General features: G+C 50.7%; 1 protein-coding gene across 2 annotated transcripts in view; it reads left to right on the forward strand.

Annotated features, from left to right (window-relative positions):
* The window catches only part of LOC133903573 (enolase 2), a 38,465-nt gene extending 28,655 nt beyond the window's left edge, over positions 1 to 9,810 (forward strand). Inside the window, exons 1-17 of one of the 2 annotated variants that reach the window (XM_062344992.1) lie at positions 5,005 to 5,376; positions 6,004 to 6,067; positions 6,219 to 6,283; positions 7,064 to 7,111; positions 7,208 to 7,294; positions 7,402 to 7,482; positions 7,579 to 7,680; positions 7,764 to 7,844; positions 7,935 to 8,009; positions 8,129 to 8,191; positions 8,277 to 8,357; positions 8,439 to 8,633; positions 8,721 to 8,771; positions 8,853 to 8,941; positions 9,025 to 9,076; positions 9,182 to 9,238; positions 9,395 to 9,810. In XM_062344992.1, coding sequence (XP_062200976.1) covers positions 5,308 to 5,376; positions 6,004 to 6,067; positions 6,219 to 6,283; positions 7,064 to 7,111; positions 7,208 to 7,294; positions 7,402 to 7,482; positions 7,579 to 7,680; positions 7,764 to 7,844; positions 7,935 to 8,009; positions 8,129 to 8,191; positions 8,277 to 8,357; positions 8,439 to 8,633; positions 8,721 to 8,771; positions 8,853 to 8,941; positions 9,025 to 9,076; positions 9,182 to 9,238; positions 9,395 to 9,475 — 1,341 coding nt within the window. In that variant the 5' untranslated portion in view covers positions 5,005 to 5,307 and the 3' untranslated portion in view covers positions 9,476 to 9,810. Of the gene's footprint in view, positions 1 to 5,004; positions 5,377 to 6,003; positions 6,068 to 6,218; positions 6,284 to 7,063; positions 7,112 to 7,207; positions 7,295 to 7,401; positions 7,483 to 7,578; positions 7,681 to 7,763; positions 7,845 to 7,934; positions 8,010 to 8,128; positions 8,192 to 8,276; positions 8,358 to 8,438; positions 8,634 to 8,720; positions 8,772 to 8,852; positions 8,942 to 9,024; positions 9,077 to 9,181; positions 9,239 to 9,394 lie in introns of those variants that run through there. The other variant, XM_062344993.1, reaches the window with a different exon arrangement.
* The last annotated feature ends 10,302 nt before the right edge of the window (positions 9,811 to 20,112 follow it).

Here is a 20,112-nt window from a genome sequence, read left to right on the forward strand (position 1 = left end):
TTGGCGGTGGCGGGGGTAGGTCGCCCCGAATGTTCATTTGCCTAGTTTGATCAAATTGAGCTGAAGGTGCGGGTGCATACTGTGGTGCTGGAATATGCTGCCATTGATTTGGAAACACCACGTTCTGACTGTGGTTTTGCCACCCTTCGCTTCTTGCGAAGCTTGTTGCATGGTGAACTGTCCTTCCGTTATCGGCCGACTGCTTCGCTAAATTTTCTTTCATAGCCACGACCTGTGGGCAATGTTTAGTCCGGTGGCCGGCTACTTCGCCATGCAGCTCGCAGTAGAAGGTTGCCGGGTCGTGCGGAGCTCGTCCTCCTCTACCTCCGTGGCCTCTTCCCCTGCCCGATCGGCCTCCTCTATTGGGCAAGTTGTAGGGTTCGCATGATCCTTGGACTGCTTCGGGCGGGCTGGGGTTGATTTGATTGACTTCTTTTTGGCTTGGATAATCAGAACCTTCGGGTTTTCTTGGACGGTGAAGTATGTCTCTGTGATTGACACCACCTGCCTCTTTAGGTGGTGCATGTTTTACTTTGGAGGTCGTTAATTCATTTTTCCTTCGGAGATGATCGAGCTCAGACCTTGAGTATTCTTCCATCTTGTTGAGCAGCTCCTGGACGCTTGCGGGTCTTTTTCTGGTGAGCTTTCCTGCCAATAGGCCCCCTCTGATGCCCTGTATTGCGGCATCGATGATCGTATCTTCGCTCAACCCCTTCGCCTGACAATGTATGTGTACGAATCAACGCATATAGCTCTGTAAAGTTTCTGTTGGTTGCTGCTTCAGCGCGAAGAGGTCGGTTGCGGTGATGTTGTCTGCCCGGTTCCCCTGGAAGTTGCTGTACAGCGCAGTGCGTAGCTGTTCCCATGAATATATGGATCCCGGGGGTAGGGCGGAGTACCATGACCTTGCTATTCCCTTTATCGCCAATATGAAGGCTTTCGCTAAGGTTACACCATCCCCACCAGCTGACTCTACAGCTGCCTCGAAACTCATGACAAATTCTCTCGGATCTGATTCTCCATCAAACATCACCGCCCTGGGCATCTTGAATCCTAGCGGCCATGGCTGATTTTGCATGTCCATTGCTAGGGATGACTCAGGATCTCCCGTGGAAGGTCTTCGCCGAGCTTCTTGCGAAGCTCGTATCAAATCTCCCGGTGGCGTCGGCCGGCGAGACATGCCCTCCGCTTGTAGTATATCGATTTCCTCTTGGATCTTTTCCAATGTTTTTCTTGCTTCGTCTGCCCGCCTGCAGTACTCTGCAGCTTTCCGGCTCGCCGCTAGGCCATCCAACATGCGCTTCTTGTGCGTAAGCTGCCTTTCCAACTCCTCGGCTTCTAGCCTCGCATTTCTTTCTTCGTTTGTTTCTTCCTCATGTTCAAACTCCGCGAAATCGCCGAGTTCCTCCCATTCTTCGTTCCGCCCCCTTTCGCCTTCTTTTTCTGGAAGATCGAAGTGAGTGCGATCCATTGGTTCCATGACTGCTATTTGCTCCGTGTCCACCCGAAGTGCGTCGTTATGTCGGCCATCGGTAGGTTGTTATGGCCCTGTATCAACTTCGCAATGCCGCTCTCGCCCAGCCGAACCGCCCCCCCCCCCCGGCTGAAGCATTACTTGTTGAAGTGGTTCTGTCGGCCGAAGGTCCGACCGCGGTTGGGGGTTCCAGTAATGCCTCCGCTGCTCCGGGTGGCTTCGCTTTCTTCTTGGGTGGCATGCCTTTGTTGGTTCGATCCCGCGGACGGTGCCAACGGTTGGGATCGAAGTCCCAGACAAGGCGGGCCTTCGGAAGTGGAGGCATCGAAGGTCCCTTAGAGTGACACGTACTGGAAGTGGAACAGTTTTCAATTACCTCTTACGGTTACACTGTGGCTCTATTTATAGCCCGTACCCAGCGATCATGGGTCCCGTTTACATATCTTACCCCCTAACCTGCTACATTCCCGGAATATCCGGGGGTAATATGGTACAAATGAGCGTGATCCCATAATTACAACAATATCCAGGACATCCATAGTCGGGCCCACTGTCGAGCTGGCCATCCATTCGAAGGGTGTCGAAGCCCTCTTTGCCCGGCCGCATGACGGGCAGCCTTCACCCCCCCGGCGAAGACCAGGTCGTGCCTTCGCTCGTTCCAAAAGATGCAAGATACGAACCGATGCTTCGCTCGACAGTCGAAGTCGACTAGCCTATGCCTTCGCCGATTTGGGGACCTGAAGGTGCGTGGACGCCCGCACCCTTCGACCAACTTTGCTCCCTGATCTCCGCGATTGACAGACGAACTCCTGCAATCAGCACGATAGCTATCACGTAGCATCTCCAGTAAACTTCGCTGTTGCCTTCGAGTCAGGGGGTGGCGGGAGATGACCCCCAACAATAACTAAACTAAATCACCTTGTTCAAATTTTATTTCCTTCCTACCTTTACTTCCAGCAATTCTATACTTTTCCGTCATACTCTCTATATTCTTTTTAGTTGTTTCATGCAACTTAAGAATAAGTTCAGCACGTTTATTAGAATCTAAATTAAGTCTTTCTAAAGTAGTCAAATGTAGTAAATTAATAAGAGCACGGGGATTAAATCAATACACTACCTGAAACGAACTTACCTTGGTGGTGTAATGTACTGACCTATTGTAAGCAAATTCAATATACGGTAAACACTCTTCCTATATCCTCAAATTTTTTCTTTAGAACAGCCAGTAACATAGTCAATAATGTACGGTTGACAACCTCTGTTTGACCGTCGGTTTGGAGATGATATATAGTAGAAAACAGTAGTTTCATCTCTAGTTTATTCTAAAGTAATCTCCAAAAGTGACTCAAAAACTTGGTGTCACGATCTGAAATGATAGTATTAGACATCCATGTGGCCGAATGATTTTCCTGAAAAATAAATCAACTATATTTGTAGCATCATCACTCTTATAACAAGGTATAAAATGTGCTATTTTAGAAAATTTATTCACAACTGCAAACATCTGCTACGCCATATCAGGCGACCGTCGGTTTGGATGAGTGACACTTGATGCCACTCTTCTAACGGGCGACAGAAGGTTAGATTGTAAATTTTTTAAATAGACGTTTAGTTTTGTAAATATTGAAAAATATATAAAAAATTTACCAAGTAGCCGCCCGATGGAATGAACAATTAATTACACGAGGTCCATGACCATCCGATACTGTGGCACCAATGATTTGTATAATATTACTACCCACTAAAAAAAAAGAACGACTTGTATACTACGGCTCGATGCGCCGCCGCGCTTCCTCGAGGGACCGGTCTAAGGTGTAATTGTCCTCCCTCCACAGCCCCAGTTGCCACATCCCCACAGGGGTCCCTGTGCCTTGCCTGTGAGACGAAAGTGACGACTACCTAGAACTCAAGTTTGAAGATGAACCTGCAACCATTGGGTCCGCAGCCCCTGTTGTCGCGTTTGGAATATGTAGATGAAGTTGATGCTTTCAATCTGAATGTTCAAAGACGTCCAATTCTAATGTCTTTCATTTTCTAAGCAGCGATGCGAAACAAGTACATTGTCTAACCTATTTGTCGGAAAACCGATTTTCTGTAAACACCTCTCTAAGGACCAGGATTGTTCATCATTTAGAAGGAATTGGTAGTTGCGGTGTAAATACTCGTTTTGCTCTGTATAGCTCTAGTTCTTGATTCAAGCATTCAAGCACTCTTATTGTCCGAGCTTTGTTCGCTTGTGGTTCGTCGTTGAGTAGTCCGAAAAACATGCTTGTCGTACATCTAGGATAGATTTATCGTCATTCAATTGAAATTTGTACCGACTGACTTGGATCCTTCATTCCGGTCAGTACTCAACAAGGCAAGCGTCATTGGTCTGTTGCACGCCTTTCTTTTTCTATATGCACGGCATATTGATTTTACATATTCTTGACCCTGATTCATTCATTTGTCGTCTACACGCTAGAGGCTACATGAATACATGATACAAAGACCGAGAAAAGTATGTTGTGTCTCTACGACTATATTTCATTTGAAATGTTGCGTGCCATCAATTTTATTTTAGTATTAATATTAAACGGTTGACTATTTTTAGACTATTTATAATTAATATTAACAATTATGAGCTGTTAGATAGGCTCATAGCCGTCTTTAATCTCTAGTCCACCAACCTCTCAATTTATTCCCTGCGCCGATGTTAAGTTATTTTTAGTAGATACTTAAAAATTAATCCTCTATAATACTATTACAGCATCTTCTAATACTATTACAGCATTCCTTATTTTTTCTATCTCCAACAGCTACTCTATTTCTCATCTTACATTACCCTCCTTCTCTCCTTAAACCCACGTGTATACGCTGTGAACAGTGTTAGGAGATGCCGTATACTGCCGCAACTTTACCGAACTTCATTTGCAACCCCTATCTTTATAGCAGTGAAAAAGTCGATTTGAAATAGCTGCTGGAGCTTGTTGCGATAGCCTCCGATCGGCAAAAGAAGAGAACCAGCCGGCATAGTGATTTTGCGGCAGAGAAATGAAGACGGTTGGAAATGGCCTTAATTCCGATTCTTAACCCTGCCCCGCTAGCCCACCGCTATCTTAGATGGCGACGCCTCATCTCCCCTGCCCTAACGTTTCCTATCAAGTTTCTCCGCCGCCCTACAACACCGCCAGGCTCACCTACTGCCGAGGCATCTATCTAAGCCTGGTGACCGGAGAAAGCCCCAGCAAGCAAACCTCGTCGGCGATTGCGTCGACTGAACAAGATCGAATAAATAGGCGATTGTAAAATAGGAAAAGTGTATTTTTTTACGTAGAGATCAAATCTGAGCCGTACACAGCGTAGGATATCTCAAAGCAGGTCGAGAACAATCCGCGGGCATCGGACTCATCGCCCACCACAGTGGGCCCCGCCACGCGTTCCAGCTGGCGCAGCCCGCGACGCCTCGAAGAAAACCAAGGCCTCCACCTCGCCATCAGAGAGCGTGCAGTCCACCTCGCCATCAGAAACGGCTAGAACTCCATCCCGTGTGCTCCCGGCCGCCGCTCACGCCCACTAGTTTCCGCATCCGCAGTGTAGCCACCTCCAAGTGGGATCACACACGGCCAAACCCACACGGGCCCCACTTCCAGTTTGACGAAGTACATCCCCAACCCATCATTCCTTGTGCGCGTGGTAATTACCGCCGCTTCACTCAACCCCTGCTATAAACCTGCGATCTGCCCTAAAGCCCCAAAGCCTGTTTGAATCCATCTAAAAAAAAAAATCCCGTTTGAATCTCGTCCTCCGCTCGATCCAGACTAGAGAAGAGAGCTCTTCGGGAAGGTTCGGTGATGGCGGCGACGATCCAGTCCGTGAAGGCGCGCCAGATCTTCGACAGCCGCGGCAACCCCACCGTCGAGGTACTTGCTCGCCGGCCTCTCGCTCTCCCTCCCCCGCCTCTGTTCCGATCTGGATCGACCTGGTCCGGTCCGGTGGATCTATCTCGCGTTGTTGAGGTTTTGATGTTGGGTAATTCGTGTGTGCGGGGGGTGGGTTGGATCTGTGCCGGCTAGTCTGGGGGGATTATAGGAAGAGTTTTAGGAAATGGAGCCCTGGACCGTAGGGTTTTAACCAATCCGTGATATGCTTTGCTGACTTTGGATGGTTTTGCGTGACGGGTAGGATCTAGATTTTCAACGAATTTTAGTCCGTTTAGTTGTTAATTGTTAAGGCAACTTTTAGGATAACATATTGTTTACTTGATTCTGATATTTGGATGTATAGTATTTGGCCAACTACTGTTGATTTTGCTTGATTCACAATGTTTGTATACTTGTGATCTGCCATACGGTTTCACGTCATACTATGATTTGCAGTGGTTGTTTGAAAATTGAAATGTCGTATGTGTAGGATTTTATTGCTTGATCTGTTGCAACTCCCTTGAGGCAATTAAACGTTTGTTTGGTGGTACAATGATATGATTTAGTTTGTTCTGTTTTTGTAGACCTGCTAGCAGTTTCGCTAATTGTATGATTTGTGTGCCTCAGGCTGATGTGTGCTGCTCAGATGGAACCTTTGCAAGGGCCGCTGTTCCCAGTGGTGCATCAACTGGTGGGTTCTTTTGTTATGTTATTGCAATCTATGTCTTTGCTTGGTTTATCTCAAGTTAGTGAACGTTCATACCAGTCTTGTGGACGTTGTTGAATGTGTATCAGATGACTTGGGTAGTTGCTGATTGCACATGATGCTATCCTGTTTACAGGTGTTTATGAAGCTCTGGAATTGAGGGATGGTGGATCTGACTACTTGGGGAAGGGTGTTTCCAAGGTTTGCCTTAAAGCTGGCCTGTTATTACCTTAATTTGACTAACTTCAATTGTAATGATCGTTTGAGCTGTATAAACTTTTGTTTGTAGTGACACGTGTTTTTTTGTTCCTTCTTTCACGTCTCTGTAAATATATGTTTATAGTTTCAAATATGTAGGTATCATCTTGATTTTCTTATGGGTCGTAGATATATCGCCACTTTTAGTGATTTAAGAGATGGGCCACAGTTTCTGTTTTATGCCATAGTTGTATGCTCTTTGTTTCACCAGCTAGAAGCTTTGGCAGCTTTCCAAATTTCCTGTAATGGTCTATTGGTCTTATAACATAGCGGTCTTTTCTAGTTTGCAGCACGTCATGCAATGTTATTTAATGTTGTAAGCTAAAGCATATTTATTTTTTTGTGTTCCTTGTTGCTGAGTAGCTTGGTTCCTTGTTTCATTTGTTACTGTGTGTTTCTCTGTTCACTTAGTAGTTAGGATTCTATGTTTTCTATTCCAAATGAATAACCATGTCAGGTTTCTGCAAATTTGATGTGTGGTCTAGTCAATGGTGATGCAAGCTCAATTATTGCTTTTTCACCCATTAATTATTAACTATGTAATAAACCCATTTGCTGAACCTTTGCTATTAAATGTCATAGATGGATCAGCTGAAATTCATTTTAGTTGATTGCAGAACATCGGCTGCAGTTGTAACTTGATGTTTTGATACGTATGACTTCGATTATTGTATTGTGTTTAATAAATTGTTATTTACGTACATGCTTTGGCTATTGTCTCAGGCTGTCAACAATGTGAATTCTATAATTGGACCTGCTCTGATTGGCAAGGTTTGTCCTCCATCCCCCCCCCCCCCCCCCGGCGCGCTTTATATAGTTATGTGAGGTTAAATGAAGTACTCATTGCTTTTCTTATTTGTTCTGCAGGACCCTACAGCACAGACTGAGATTGATAATTTCATGGTTCAGCAACTTGATGGCACTAAAAATGAGTGGGGGTGGTGCAAGCAAAAGGTATTATGTAACCTAAATGTATTGATACCTTCATAGGCATTAGAATTATTATTTTTTCTTCATATGCTGAACTGCAGTCTAACAGTTTTTTATTTAATATTATTCAGCTTGGTGCAAATGCTATCCTGGCTGTGTCACTAGCTGTTTGCAAAGCGGGAGCTAGCATCAAGAAGATTCCTTTGTACCAGGTGTGTATCTTGTTAACTTGCTTTATCAATATTCTTAATTTATTCAGCTTTTAACTATTCAGTTTCTTATTAATTTGTATATGTTATTCATTGCAGCACATTGCCAACCTCGCAGGCAACAAGCAATTAGTTTTGCCTGTCCCTGCATTTAATGTCATCAATGGTGGTTCCCATGCTGGAAACAAGCTCGCAATGCAGGCAATGCCCTGAACCATGATTTTCACATCGTGTCTTGTTTTGGTTTGTGCAAAATGTTATTTATGGCCTACGCATGTACACAGGAGTTCATGATTCTTCCTACTGGAGCTGCGTCATTCAAGGAGGCTATGAAGATGGGTGTTGAAGTGTACCACAACCTTAAGGCAATTCTCTCATCTTTCTGTTGTCCTTATCTTGTAGCTTGGCTGCTTGGGAAGCATTAAAATTTATATATCTTTTGCTATCCTCTATAGTCTGTTATCAAAAAGAAGTATGGGCAAGATGCCACTAATGTTGGTGATGAAGGTGGTTTTGCTCCGAACATCCAGGTTAGTTCCTTCTCAATTGAGGCTACTAGGTAGCTGGGAACATTTCTCTTTCTATAACTAAAACTAAAACTAATGTGTACTTATGAAAATTCATTTGTTTCCCTTTCTTAATATTGTAGGAGAACAAGGAAGGACTTGAGCTCCTGAAAACTGCAATTGAGAAGGCTGGATATACTGGCAAGGTTGGTCTGCTCGAATTGATTCTGTTGTCTTTTTTTTTTTTGGTAACTTGTGAAATTGTCACTGATGGATCTTTGTTACTACTAGGTTGTCATTGGAATGGACGTTGCTGCTTCAGAGTTTTACAGTGACAAGGACCAAACCTATGATCTCAACTTCAAGGAGGAGGTAGACCAATGGTTCTTTTTCTGTGAACAATTCCATGAACATATTGGACCCGTTTGTAATTTATATATTCTGTTCTTGTAGAACAACGATGGTTCACAGAAGATATCAGGAGATAGCTTGAAGAATGTGTACAAGTCATTTGTGAGTGAGTACCCCATTGTCTCGATTGAAGATCCCTTTGACCAGGATGACTGGGTTCACTATGCTAAGATGACTGAAGAAATTGGAGAGCAAGTGCAAATTGTTGGTGATGACCTTCTTGTCACCAACCCCACTGTAAGTACCTTGTTCCTTTTTGTTGTAAAGGTGGCAACATTGCAATTCTCTTGTTTGTAATTTGTTGATATCCATATGTTCTCCCAGAGGGTTGCAAAGGCTATCAAGGACAAGGCATGCAATGCCCTTCTGCTCAAGGTGTTAATTCTTTTATCTCTGCACCAGTGTTGATAGTTTGTCTTTAAACACATCATTGTCCTTATTTTTTCTTCTGTGTAGGTTAACCAAATTGGATCTGTGACTGAGAGTATTGAGGCTGTGAAGATGTCAAAGCGTGCTGGCTGGGGTGTGATGACCAGTCACAGGAGGTATGCATATATCTTGTTCACTGTTCTGATTTCTTGATGTTGACTTAGTACCTCTTCTCATGTTAACCTATTGCTTGCTGCAGTGGTGAAACTGAGGATACGTTCATTGCTGATTTGGCAGTTGGTCTGTCTACGGTAAGATTTAAATTCTGAGCATATCTAGGATGTAAGAAGTTTCAATCATTGCCATGCTGTATACAATGCTTAGTATTATCTATTTTCTTTCTTTCTCTGTTACAGGGTCAGATCAAGACTGGAGCACCCTGCCGATCAGAGCGTCTTGCCAAGTACAACCAGGCAAGTTACCTCTCCAAGTGCTGCAATATTGCAACACCATTTTTATAGCGTCATTTTTTCTTTGCCCTATTTGAAACCTTTTTCATTTATGTTTTAAGTGCCAGTTCACAAATTCGTCCGAACATTGAATTCTTTATGCTTTTTTGGTCGTAACAGCTTCTTAGGATCGAGGAAGAGCTTGGCGCTGCTGCTGTCTACGCTGGTGCCAAGTTCCGTGCACCTGTGGAGCCCTACTAAATGGGATGCTTGAATTCCAACACTTATTTGCACAATTTCTATGAGAACCTGTTAAGGCGCCCTTCATCCGTTACATTCAGATCGAACTTGGTGCAGTTCTTAGGGTTTTGAGCAATAAATGCTGACATGTTAATGTGAGCGGACATGTACCCAAACTTGCTCCAATTTAGGTTGTGTAATTACGCCTGGGCCCGTTCGATCTTGTATTAGATTTATGGGCAGGTGTTTCTTCTGGATTGTCGGCAACGGCGTGTTTGACGTTGCTGTTTTGCTCTAAACAGGTTTACCGAACCAGTTCGATCTTAATAGAGATATGCGAGCAGTTGTTTCTTTTCGATGGGAGGATGTTTCGTTTCCAAACGCCAGCTGTTATTCATGCGGGGATGCCCGTTCGGAAGGCTCATCCATTCACACAGCATCGGCTCTACACATTATTCTCTTCTACTTTCTCGATTACACTTCATATTATCAGCACTCACGCTCTACACAACAGCAACCCGACGACCGCCGCCTTGTTTGACCTTAATGCTACCCTCGGCGATGTAGGCGCTGGCATGGAGCTCCAAGAGTTGTTCCTGCAGAACATTCTATCAAACAGGGTGCGTGCTTCGGTAACAAAGTGACGGCGATAACCATCATGCATTTGGGGAACTTCTTACGAAGACTGGCTCTGGTAACCGCCTTCCCCGTCTTCTCCACTGGCCTTTCAACGGATGGCTGCCTCCATTGCAATTCACCACATGTCCCCCAGTGGCTACTCATGGTGGCGGATTCATCGAATCCGAGAAGGGGGAAGAGATTGCCTTTTTCACTGGTGCGCTCTTCTTCACGTCGCTCATCGAGCGGCGTCAATCCGACGGTGATCGGCCGGAGAAGCCGGCAGACCGGCTGCTCTACCGCACCTTCCCGTCCTCATGGTGGCAGCCAACCACATGACGGCGCCTCACGGGCTCAATGGCGGCACAAATTGTCCTCATGGTGGTGGCCAACCGTGTGGAGCTGCCTTAGGCGGCGCACTAGCCCAGAGCGATGGCGGCGACCATCGCCAATGACGAATCTAGCGGTGGCTTCGACCGATGGCACCCGATGGTGGCTCCTCGCCCTCATGGCGACGGAGGCTGGCCGATTGCATGTATTTATTTTATTTTTTTTGCAATTTTTAATTATTTAACCCTCATATTAGCTTAAATAATTTATAAAAAATTATGAAATTTTTTTGGTGATTACCTTTTTTTTATTATGTTGGCAAAAACAAAAGGTAGTGGAGTATGACATCGACTATGACTGTAGTATCGTCCGCCTTACTTGGACGGAGTGCATGTCATAGGAATGAGTTGCTCGCCCACTGTTATTAAAGATGTCCAAACGGACCGTGTAACATGGGCCGGCCTGAGGCATGGCCCAGGCACGGCATGGCACGACGGCTAACGGGCCGGGCCGGCACGGCATGATGGTTTGGGCCGTGCCTGGGCCGGAGCCGCGACACAACGGGCCAGTACGGCATGACCCGTTTAATTGTTCATATTTTTTAATATTTTATATAATTTATTTAGATCTAATACCATATAGGATATGTGGTGCAATTGTAGTGTGTTTGACTCCCAAATAGAAGGTCGGGTGTTCGATTCCGAGTGAAAGCAAGTTTTTGTGATTTTTTCCAATCTTTCGTAGGCTGACGGGCAAAAAAAAGTAATCGGGCCTACCGTGCCGCGGGCCGGCATGGCATGACCCGGTCTTAAATGAGCCATGCCTGGACTAGAGTCGTGGCATGTGGGCCGGTACGACACAGCTCGTTTAGCTAATGGGCCTAAACGGGTCGTGCCTAAGCGGGCCGTGCCTCAATGGGCCCGTGTCGTGCTGGGGTGGGCCGCCCATTTGGCCATCTCTAACTGCTATGAGGTCACACCATATTAGTGATTACTTTCAAAGTATTTTTCCAATATTTAACATGTGTAGAGTATATATCTTCAGCGATGACTATTTGTCATCCACTTCCTCAGAAGTGGACCAAGATATTAGCAACGAATTTTCACATGTCATGTATTGAAGGTGTTAGGAGAATAGTACCATGTTGCCCCCTCACTTGTTGACTTCGGTCACGTCACCCAACCCCAAAAGCAAAGTAGCAAGGCTAATGTCGTGACAAAGATGTTTTCATTATACTCAGTAGGGATTAGACTGAATGGCGTACAACGAAGGACTGGAGGTCTGGAGAGGTAAGCGATGATCCCAAAGGGAACACATGAATAAAGGAACAATGAAGGGCGGAAGCGATAGAGAAGTCTGGATGCAAGGCGAAGGTTGAAGCCTAGACGAAGTGCAGAGACTGAAGCCTGAAGGACGAAGGGATACAATGAAGCCCGAAGGACGAAGTGATACAACGAAGCATGGAGGACGAAGGGATGCAACGAAAAGACCTTCGATAAGAGAACAAAGGCCTACCCCAAGAGGAACCTGTGGGTTAACAAGAATCTAGCGAGAAGATAACTATAATGAATTCACTAGTAGCCCTAAAAGGAGATCGGACGTGGGTCCCTTGGGACACATGTCAGGCTCAGTTAGGTTGGGGCTTTGCAAATGTACATTGACTGTAATACCCTAATAATATCTCAGAATTATTTCTAGTGTCAAGTAAATATTTCTGTGGATAAGAGAATAAATATAATGATGATTGGAGTGGTTGAGGTATGGCTAGAAATACCCCCACTTAACTGATGTGATGTGACGCGTGTTTGCTCGATCTTCCGAAAGGTAATATGATAAGTCGATTGGCGGAGCTGCGACGTTGATGATCCAAAGGCTCCGAACAGAACAGATCGAGAACCCTTGCAACCGCTATACCACTACTCTGTGGTTATCAACCGTACCAAGAAGCGATTGACCTCGCCAAGAAGGTTTTTCCTGCAAGCAAATCGATAACACAAGTAAGAACAGGTAGATGCAATCTGAATATTACTAATTACCAATTAAGCACTTGAGTTGGGGTTCAACAAACTGATAAATGGCGAAACTGTCTAAAATAGAATAATCTAAGCTAAAGCCAAACTTAAACTATGACGGCTACTGTGTATATATAGAAGGGACACGAGGAGGTCGATCTAGGGTTGTGCAGCCGTGGAAAGAGGCGTGCACAACCTGGACTCCGATCCCAACACGATTACAAGACCTAACAGGGTTTAAAACGATGATGCAACATCTTATTTTTTTGACTCTAACTAAGCTATAAGGAATATTTGGTCGAGCTCATATCCATTGGAAAGAGCTCGTCATAAGCTTTCCTGATTGTCCAAGATTATCTAAAACGGACTTCATACGAGAGAGTTATGCCTGTTTTACTGACGTGCTGTTCTACGACTCGACCACGACCACGATCACGATTTCGACCATGACTAGAGCTCAGCCTTGAGTCCAAGTAGACTTGGCCTTCGAGGGGTGATGCTCGAGTAAGGTTGTGATGCTTTTCCCACATTCCTAAGCAATACAACATTACAAGAATTTAGTAGCAACCCATCCAAGGATGCATGAACAACGAGAAACGAGTTCACCTAGTGGTCTAATTGTCGTGCACGTGCTCTTGTAATTGGACCTTGTATGATTTGAGAAATATTAGTAGTATTGATCTATCGGTGTATTAGGAACCAGGGGTCCCTGAGTCCCAAAACCGGGCCGGCCATCCACCACGTGTCACCATCCCGCGAGGTCCACCCTGCAGGATAAGAAGAAACTCAGTCCCGGGAGAAGGCGCTCAGAGCCGCAGCCTCTGGTTCCCGAACACCCTAGTTTCCCGATGATCCGCAGAGTCCAAGTACCGGGAAGGAAGTGCTCGGAAGGGTTCTCACTTACCCCCAAGTACTGTAGTCCCCCGACGATCCAAACAGCCAAGTGCTCGGGAGAGAGTGCTCGGGGCTGCACGTGGCAGCCCCCGAGGACTCGGTTCCCCGAAGGTCTTCCCCGAGTGCTCGGGAGAGAGTGCTCGGGGCTGCACGTGGCAGCCCCCAAAGACTCGGTTCCCCGAAGGTCTTCCCCAAGTGCTCGGGAGAGAGTGCTCGGGGCTGCACGTGGCAGCCCCCGAGGACTCGGTTCCCCGAAGGTCTTCCCCAAGTGCTCGGGAGAGAGTGCTCGGGGCTGCACGTGGCAGCCCCCGAGGACTCGGTTCTCCGAAGGTCTTCCCCAAGTGCTCGGGAGAGAGTGCTCAGGGCTGCACGTGGCAGCCCCCGAGGACCCGGTTCCCCGAAGGTCTTCCCCAAGTGCTCGGGAGAGAGTGCTTGGGGCTGCACGTGGTAGCCCCCGAGGATTCGGTTCCCCGAAGGTCTTCTCCAAGTGCTCGGGGCTGCACGTGGCAGCCCCCGAGGACTCGGTTCCCCGAAGGTCTCCCCCAAGTGCTCGGGAGAGAGTGCTCGGGGCTGCACGTGGCATCCCCCGAGGACTCGGTTCCCCGAAGGTCTCACCGAAGTGCTCAGGAGATAGTGCTCGGGGCTGCACGTGGCAGCCCCCGAGGACTCGGTTCCCCGAAGGTTCGCGCAAGATCGTCCGACGACCCGAAGGGTCCATCGTCGGGGTGTCAGCCAGTCAAAGGCCCAATGCCTCATTTAATAGGCACGCGCGGCCTGACATCCTGACATTCTCAGCTGCCCACGCTCTAGTGTCAGACCCTGCCATGCTTTGGCAGGGGCGCGTGGGTCCACTAAATGCACGGGTCCCGTCCCGTTTCATCCAGGTGCCTCGGGATAACGTTGCTAGAATCGAAGCGCTCCGCCTGCCACCCTGCCCTGGCAGAAGAACAAGACAGGGTGGGCGCACCGGGCACCTCTGTGGCTGCCCGGTGGGCCCTCTTAATGGCGCCGGAGGACATCCACAGTGGCGGGTGGTCGGATGCGCGCCGCATTTTTCCACCGCCCCTGTCACTTCGCTAAGACGGAATGATGACGCATTTCTCCGTCGCACCTTGGCACTCACGCCCCCTCTTTCCCATTCAGGATAAGTCGAGGTCGGCGCGCCTATAAAAGGAAAGGATGGAGAACCCATGAAGGGCGGGCGCAACACGGAAAAGTTCACAGGCAAAAGATACGAAAGGTACACACGAAGAACATCACAAACAAGCTAGAGCAAAGCTAGAACACGGGAGCCTCAAGCTCTCTGTAGACAGCACACCCTTGTAACCAGATACATCCTTGAAGAATTCCCTTCAAGGAAAGATATAACACTCACACAGGAGTAGGGTGTTACGCCCCCGTGCGGCCTGAACTTGTCTTAAACCCCGGTGCATCCATCTTTTTTGCATTAGGTCGATCATCCCCCACCACCAGCCCCTACATTTATTTCCATTCCCATTTATTTCCCAGACGAGCTCGTTCAGGATCATCCCCCTGGCCGAATCTTTAAAAAGGGGTCTCTCGGGATCCCTGCGACAGGAGTTCATCCTCCGACAGCTGGCGCGCCAGGTAGGGGTGAATATCCCTGGATTTGTTTGTTTGCTTTTTTCCACAGGAAAAGATGGCTGGTGGGCACCGTCTCCAGCGTTCCGGCTCCACTTCCAGTGACGGAGTGCTGCCCGACGCCCGGGAGAGCCCAGTCGCTGCTGCGTTCCAGCAGCAGCCGCCATCCACGTGTGCGGTTTTTCCCGCTCAAGGGGATCAAGGCGCTGGGCCCATCAGGGCCGCCGCCGCCGCTGCCGATGCACTTTCTGACCCCCAGCAGGAGGTCGGGACCCCGGCCACTAGGTCTACCTCTGGACCGCGTCGGGTGCCACCTCGGCGCAGGCTCGCATTCAGCGAGGCCAGCCCAGGGAGCGCGCTGCTTGCAGCACATGCTCTCCTCAGGCACCCGCCCGTTCAGGCCACGCCGAACACTCCGGAAGGCCGGTGGATTCAAGATGTCGTCGCTTTCGTTGGCACTGCCCGTCGCCAGGTGCAGGCCGGGAGTCCTCGCACTACCTCTCAGCGTGGTGCCGCCAGAGCCGGCTCCTCAACGGGCAACGTCCGCACGGGCCGAGGGGCCTCCAGGCGGAGTGTCGTCCCCCCTGGCCGTGTCCGAAGCCCGGGACCTTCGCTTGCGCCTTGACGAGCGGAGGGGCCACGAGGATGCCCGAGTTACTCTCGAGCGCCAGCGGGAGACCCGGCAGGGGATCGGGGCAGAGGACCAGGCTTCCTCTCTCCCGGCCCAAGGCCACCGGGAATCCCCGGCTCACCGCCACTCGCCACCAAGGACCCCTACTCGTGCTGCGGGGTACGGCACCGGCTGCCGTGCCTTCACCGCCGAGCTCCGCCGGGTCAGGTGGCCTTCCAAGTTCCGCCCTGAGCTGCCGGAGAAGTACGACGGGTCCATCGGCCCCGTCGAGTTCCTCCAGATCTACACAACGGCCGTCCAAGCGGCCGGAGGCAGCGAAAAGGTGATGGCAAACTATTTTCATGTTGCCTTGAGGGGCTCTGCCCGCTCTTGGCTTATGAACTTACCCCCAGGGTCTATTAGCTCCTGGGATGACCTTTGCCACCAGTTTATGGCCAACTTTTAGGGCACATTTACGTGCCCCGGCTTGGAGTGCGACCTCCACGCCGTCCAACAACAGGAAGGGGAGACGCTACGGTGCTTTATACAGCGCTTCAGCCAGGTTCGCAACACTATTCCGTGAGTGGCCCCCCATGCTGTTATTGTTGCTTTCCGGCAGGGCGTCCGCGACGAGCGGATGCTCGAAAAGCTAGGTACGCACGAGATCGAGACCACTGCGGAACTCTTCGCACTGGCCGATAAGTGCGCCAAGGCTGCGGAGGCCAGGGCGTGGCATGCTCCTCGCCCCGCCTCCGACCAGCCAAGTTCTTCCCGCTCCAACAAGAGGGAAAAGAAGAAGAGGAGGAAGCGCGAGGCCGCTCCCGTTGAGCCGACCCAGGTCCCCGCTCATAGGGTGCCGCAAGAGCCCGACCGCCGGCCGGGCGTCGACCGACGTCCCGCAAGGGCCCCTCCTAGGGCTCCTCCTCGGGCCCCCGTGCCCACGAGGGCCCCGGCACTAGCTAGGGCACCGACTCCCGCAAGAGCCCCGGCCCCCGGCCGAGCTCCTGCTCTAGCGAGGGCCCCCGCTCCCGTGGGGCCCGAGCCAGGTAAATGGTGTCCCATACACCAGACCAGATGGCACGACCTCACAGAGTGTCGTACGGTCAAAGGACTCGTGGAGCAGCGCCAGAGGGAGCGCGACGAGTCCCGCGGAGGAGGCGATGCTGAGGTCGCCCCCGACCACACCGAGCTCAGCTTCCAGGAGCCCGAGCACGCCGTCGCCTTCATCGACGGAGGCGCCTACACGCCTTGCTCGCGCCGTGGCATCAAGGTCATGTGACGCGAGGTGTGCTCGGCCACCCCGAGCGAGGAGGCCGCAAGGCCCCTGAGGTGGTCGGATGCTCCGATCACGTTCAGCATGGCTGATCACCCCGCCAGTACTGTAGCCGTGGGGCGACTACCTCTGGTAGTGTCTCCCACTATCTGCAATGTTAAGGTCGGCATAGTGCTGATCGACGGTGGTGCCGGCCTCAACCTCCTCTCCAAGGAGGCTTTCGAGAAGCTGCAGGTGTCCTCCAGGCGCCTAAAGCCATCGCTCCCCTTCTGCGGAGTGACCCCCGGGCACTCCCTGCCCCTCGGGCAGGTCGAGTTGCCCGTGACGTTCGGGAGCCGGGACAACTTCCGCACGGAGTGCGTCCTCTTCGACGTCGCGGAGCTCCCTCTCCCCTACAACGCCATCCTCGGGCGTCTGGCGCTCACCAAGTTTATGATGGCCGTGCATTATGCATACCTCACGATTAAGATGCCCGGCCCCGCAGGCCCCATCTCCGTGATCGCCGACTCCGGCGGTGCCGTCTCCTGCGCAGAGCAGTCATACATGGCTCTGGTCTCAGCGCAGGCCGAGGTCGATGGCTCTACAGGGGGCCCGGGATCCTCTTCATCCAAACCCCGACTCGCCGCCGACGCCTCTGTTCCAACGAAGGAGGTCGTGGTGGGCGAAGACGCTACCCAGGTCGTCCGGATCGGCGGTGACCTGGGCAGCAAATAGGAAAGCACGGTCTGGGGTTTGGACATTCTGGGTCCATTCCCCCGAGCAATCGGGGGCTATGCATACCTATATGTCGCCATCGACAAGTTCACCAAGTGGCCGGAGGCGGTCCCAGTCATCAAGGTGACCAAAAACACGGCGCTCCAGTTTATCCGCGGTATCACCAGCCGCTTTGGCGTCCCGAACCGGATCATCACCGACAACGGCACCTAGTTCACGAGTGCCCTATTCGGGGACTATTGCGAAGACCTCGGCATCAAGCTCTGCTTCGCTTCCGTCGCTCATCCTCGGAGTAACGGGCAGGTCGAGCGCGCCAACGCGGAGATACTGAAGGGCCTCAAAACCCGGACCTATAACGTGCTCGCTAAGCACGGGAAGGGATGGGTGGACGAGCTGCCAGCCGTGCTGTGGGCTAATCGGACTGCGCCAAGCCGCGCCACCGGGGAGACTCCGTTCTTCCTCGTCTACGGTGCCGAGGCAGTCCTCCCCTCCGAGCTCACTCTGGGCTCCACTCGAGTGCATGCGTATTCTGAGGGTGAGCAGGAGCAACAAAGGCGCGACGACGTGGACTACCTGGAAGAGCGCCGGCGGCGTGCCGCCGTCCGGGCGGCTCGGTACCAGCAGAGTCTGCGGCGTTATCATCTGCGCCATGTCCGGGCCCGGTCTCTCGAGGTGGGGGACCTAGTTCTCCGACGCGTCCAGCCGCGCGAAGGAATGAATAAGCTGTCCCCTGTGTGGGAAGGTCCCTTCACCGTGGTCGCGGTCCCGCGGGCAGGTTCTTTCAGGTTGGCGACAGAGGAAGGACAGCCACTCCCGAACCCGTGGAACATCGAGCATCTCCGACGATTCTACCCGTAGATGGTTGTGCTCGCGGCTCAGGTCAACCAGGCCGGGGGTTTCCCCCCGCCCAAGCAGTCCGAGAGCTCCGCCCCTTGGGTAAGTCGCCGTCGCCCAACTTTGTAAACTTTGCACATTCAGTATTTCAATAGGCAATCGCTATGTCGAAATATTTTTCTGGATTCCGTATGTTTAATCTGTCTGGTGAGGTGCTCGGTTGTGCGAGAAAAAGTTCGCTCTCTCATTTTCCCCGCTGATAAAAGAATCCCAATCGGTATGCATGCGAGCAGTCGTCGCTGACTTACGTCCGGCATGGTAGGCTGTGGTGTTCGGTGTCGTGGCAGGCTCCCGGGCACTACCGAGTTTCGGGGTGCTCTTGGTAATCCCATCACTCGAGCTGCTCGAGTAGTCTGGAGCCCAGGCCCCCGGAGCGGGCTGTCGGTGCTCGGTCTGGTCTGTCATACCCGGGCGCCACCGAACCATAGGACCTCTGGGTTATGCCTCTGTCCGCTCTTATCCACCGGGTTGGGCATTCAAGAGGTCTCAGGTCGAAAACGAAAGCAATCTATAGCAAGTACCGCACTAACAGAGCGCACCCGACAAAGAAATTCTATATTCTCTCTTAAGTCACAGGCTGGCAATCACGAGCAGTTCGGCTACGAGGGCTTCAATGCCCCGATCTCTGGTAGGCCCCAAGGGTCCTCGGGTGGTCCTACCACTTAGGCATGAGTGGTCGAGGTCACCCGACCCCGGGAGCCTCGTATGCCTCTGGGCGCTCGGGCGCTCCGCTGAAAGAACCAAGTCCCCGGGCACCCGAGCTCGGAAGCACACCCCTCCTGGATCGGTTGGCCGGAAGGCCGACAGCTGTCCGGTGAGTGGTTATATTCAGACAAGTCTGCTTTCAATAAATTTATGTTCCCAAGTCATTCTCGGGGGCTCTCGCGCTTTAATCTGTTCGGCGAGGTGATCTCCTCGCGCGCAAAACCATGCCGCGTGTCTACTTTTTCCTAGAACAACAGAGCGTTTTGCAGAAAGGAGTACCGCGCGTACGGTAATGTCTGACCGAAGCCCTTCGTGGTGGTCGTGGTGTTCAGTCCGTTTTTAAGGACCCCGAGCACTACCGAGTCCTCGGGTGCCCTGGGTAATCCTATCGCTCGAGCTGCTCGAGTAGTCCGGAGCTCTAGCCTCGGGGGCGGGCTGTCAGTGCTCGGTCCGGTCCGTTTTAAACCCGGGCACCACCGGACCACGAGGACTCTTGGTCACATTCTCGCCCGCACGCGTCTCCCGTCTACTAACTGAGTGGTCGCGAAGTGAAAAAGTGTTCACCGGGCACGGCGTGTTCCGTGCTGGATTGATCTATCTCCCGGGCAAGGAAGTTTGTGTCTTTGTTTTTTAACTTAGACAATGCGGACTCGCGAGAGCTCGAGGGCTGACTGCGCCAACAACAGCGATCGGGACAACTTCGTTCTCGGGGATGGGAAGGTCGGGAACGGCCCGACTGAGTACTCCCCGGGACTTCAAAGCGAAACATCAGAAGAAACATCAAACACTCAGAGAAATTGGAGTTGCGAGCCCAAGGAAAAGCTGCCATTATATTCACAAGGCATATACAAAGCGTTTTCTAAGGGTTCACTCCTATATTTACATTCATCAAGACAACAAAAGAAAGAAAAAAGCTACAAAAGATCTAGTCGGCAGCGGAGGCGTCAGCTGAGTCCTCTCGATGACTCAGTTCGTCTTCTCGGCGACTCAGCTCGCCCTCCCGCCG

The sequence above is a fragment of the Phragmites australis genome, chromosome 21 (genome assembly GCF_958298935.1).
Source record: "Phragmites australis chromosome 21, lpPhrAust1.1, whole genome shotgun sequence".
Classification (NCBI taxonomy): Eukaryota; Viridiplantae; Streptophyta; class Magnoliopsida; order Poales; family Poaceae; genus Phragmites; species Phragmites australis.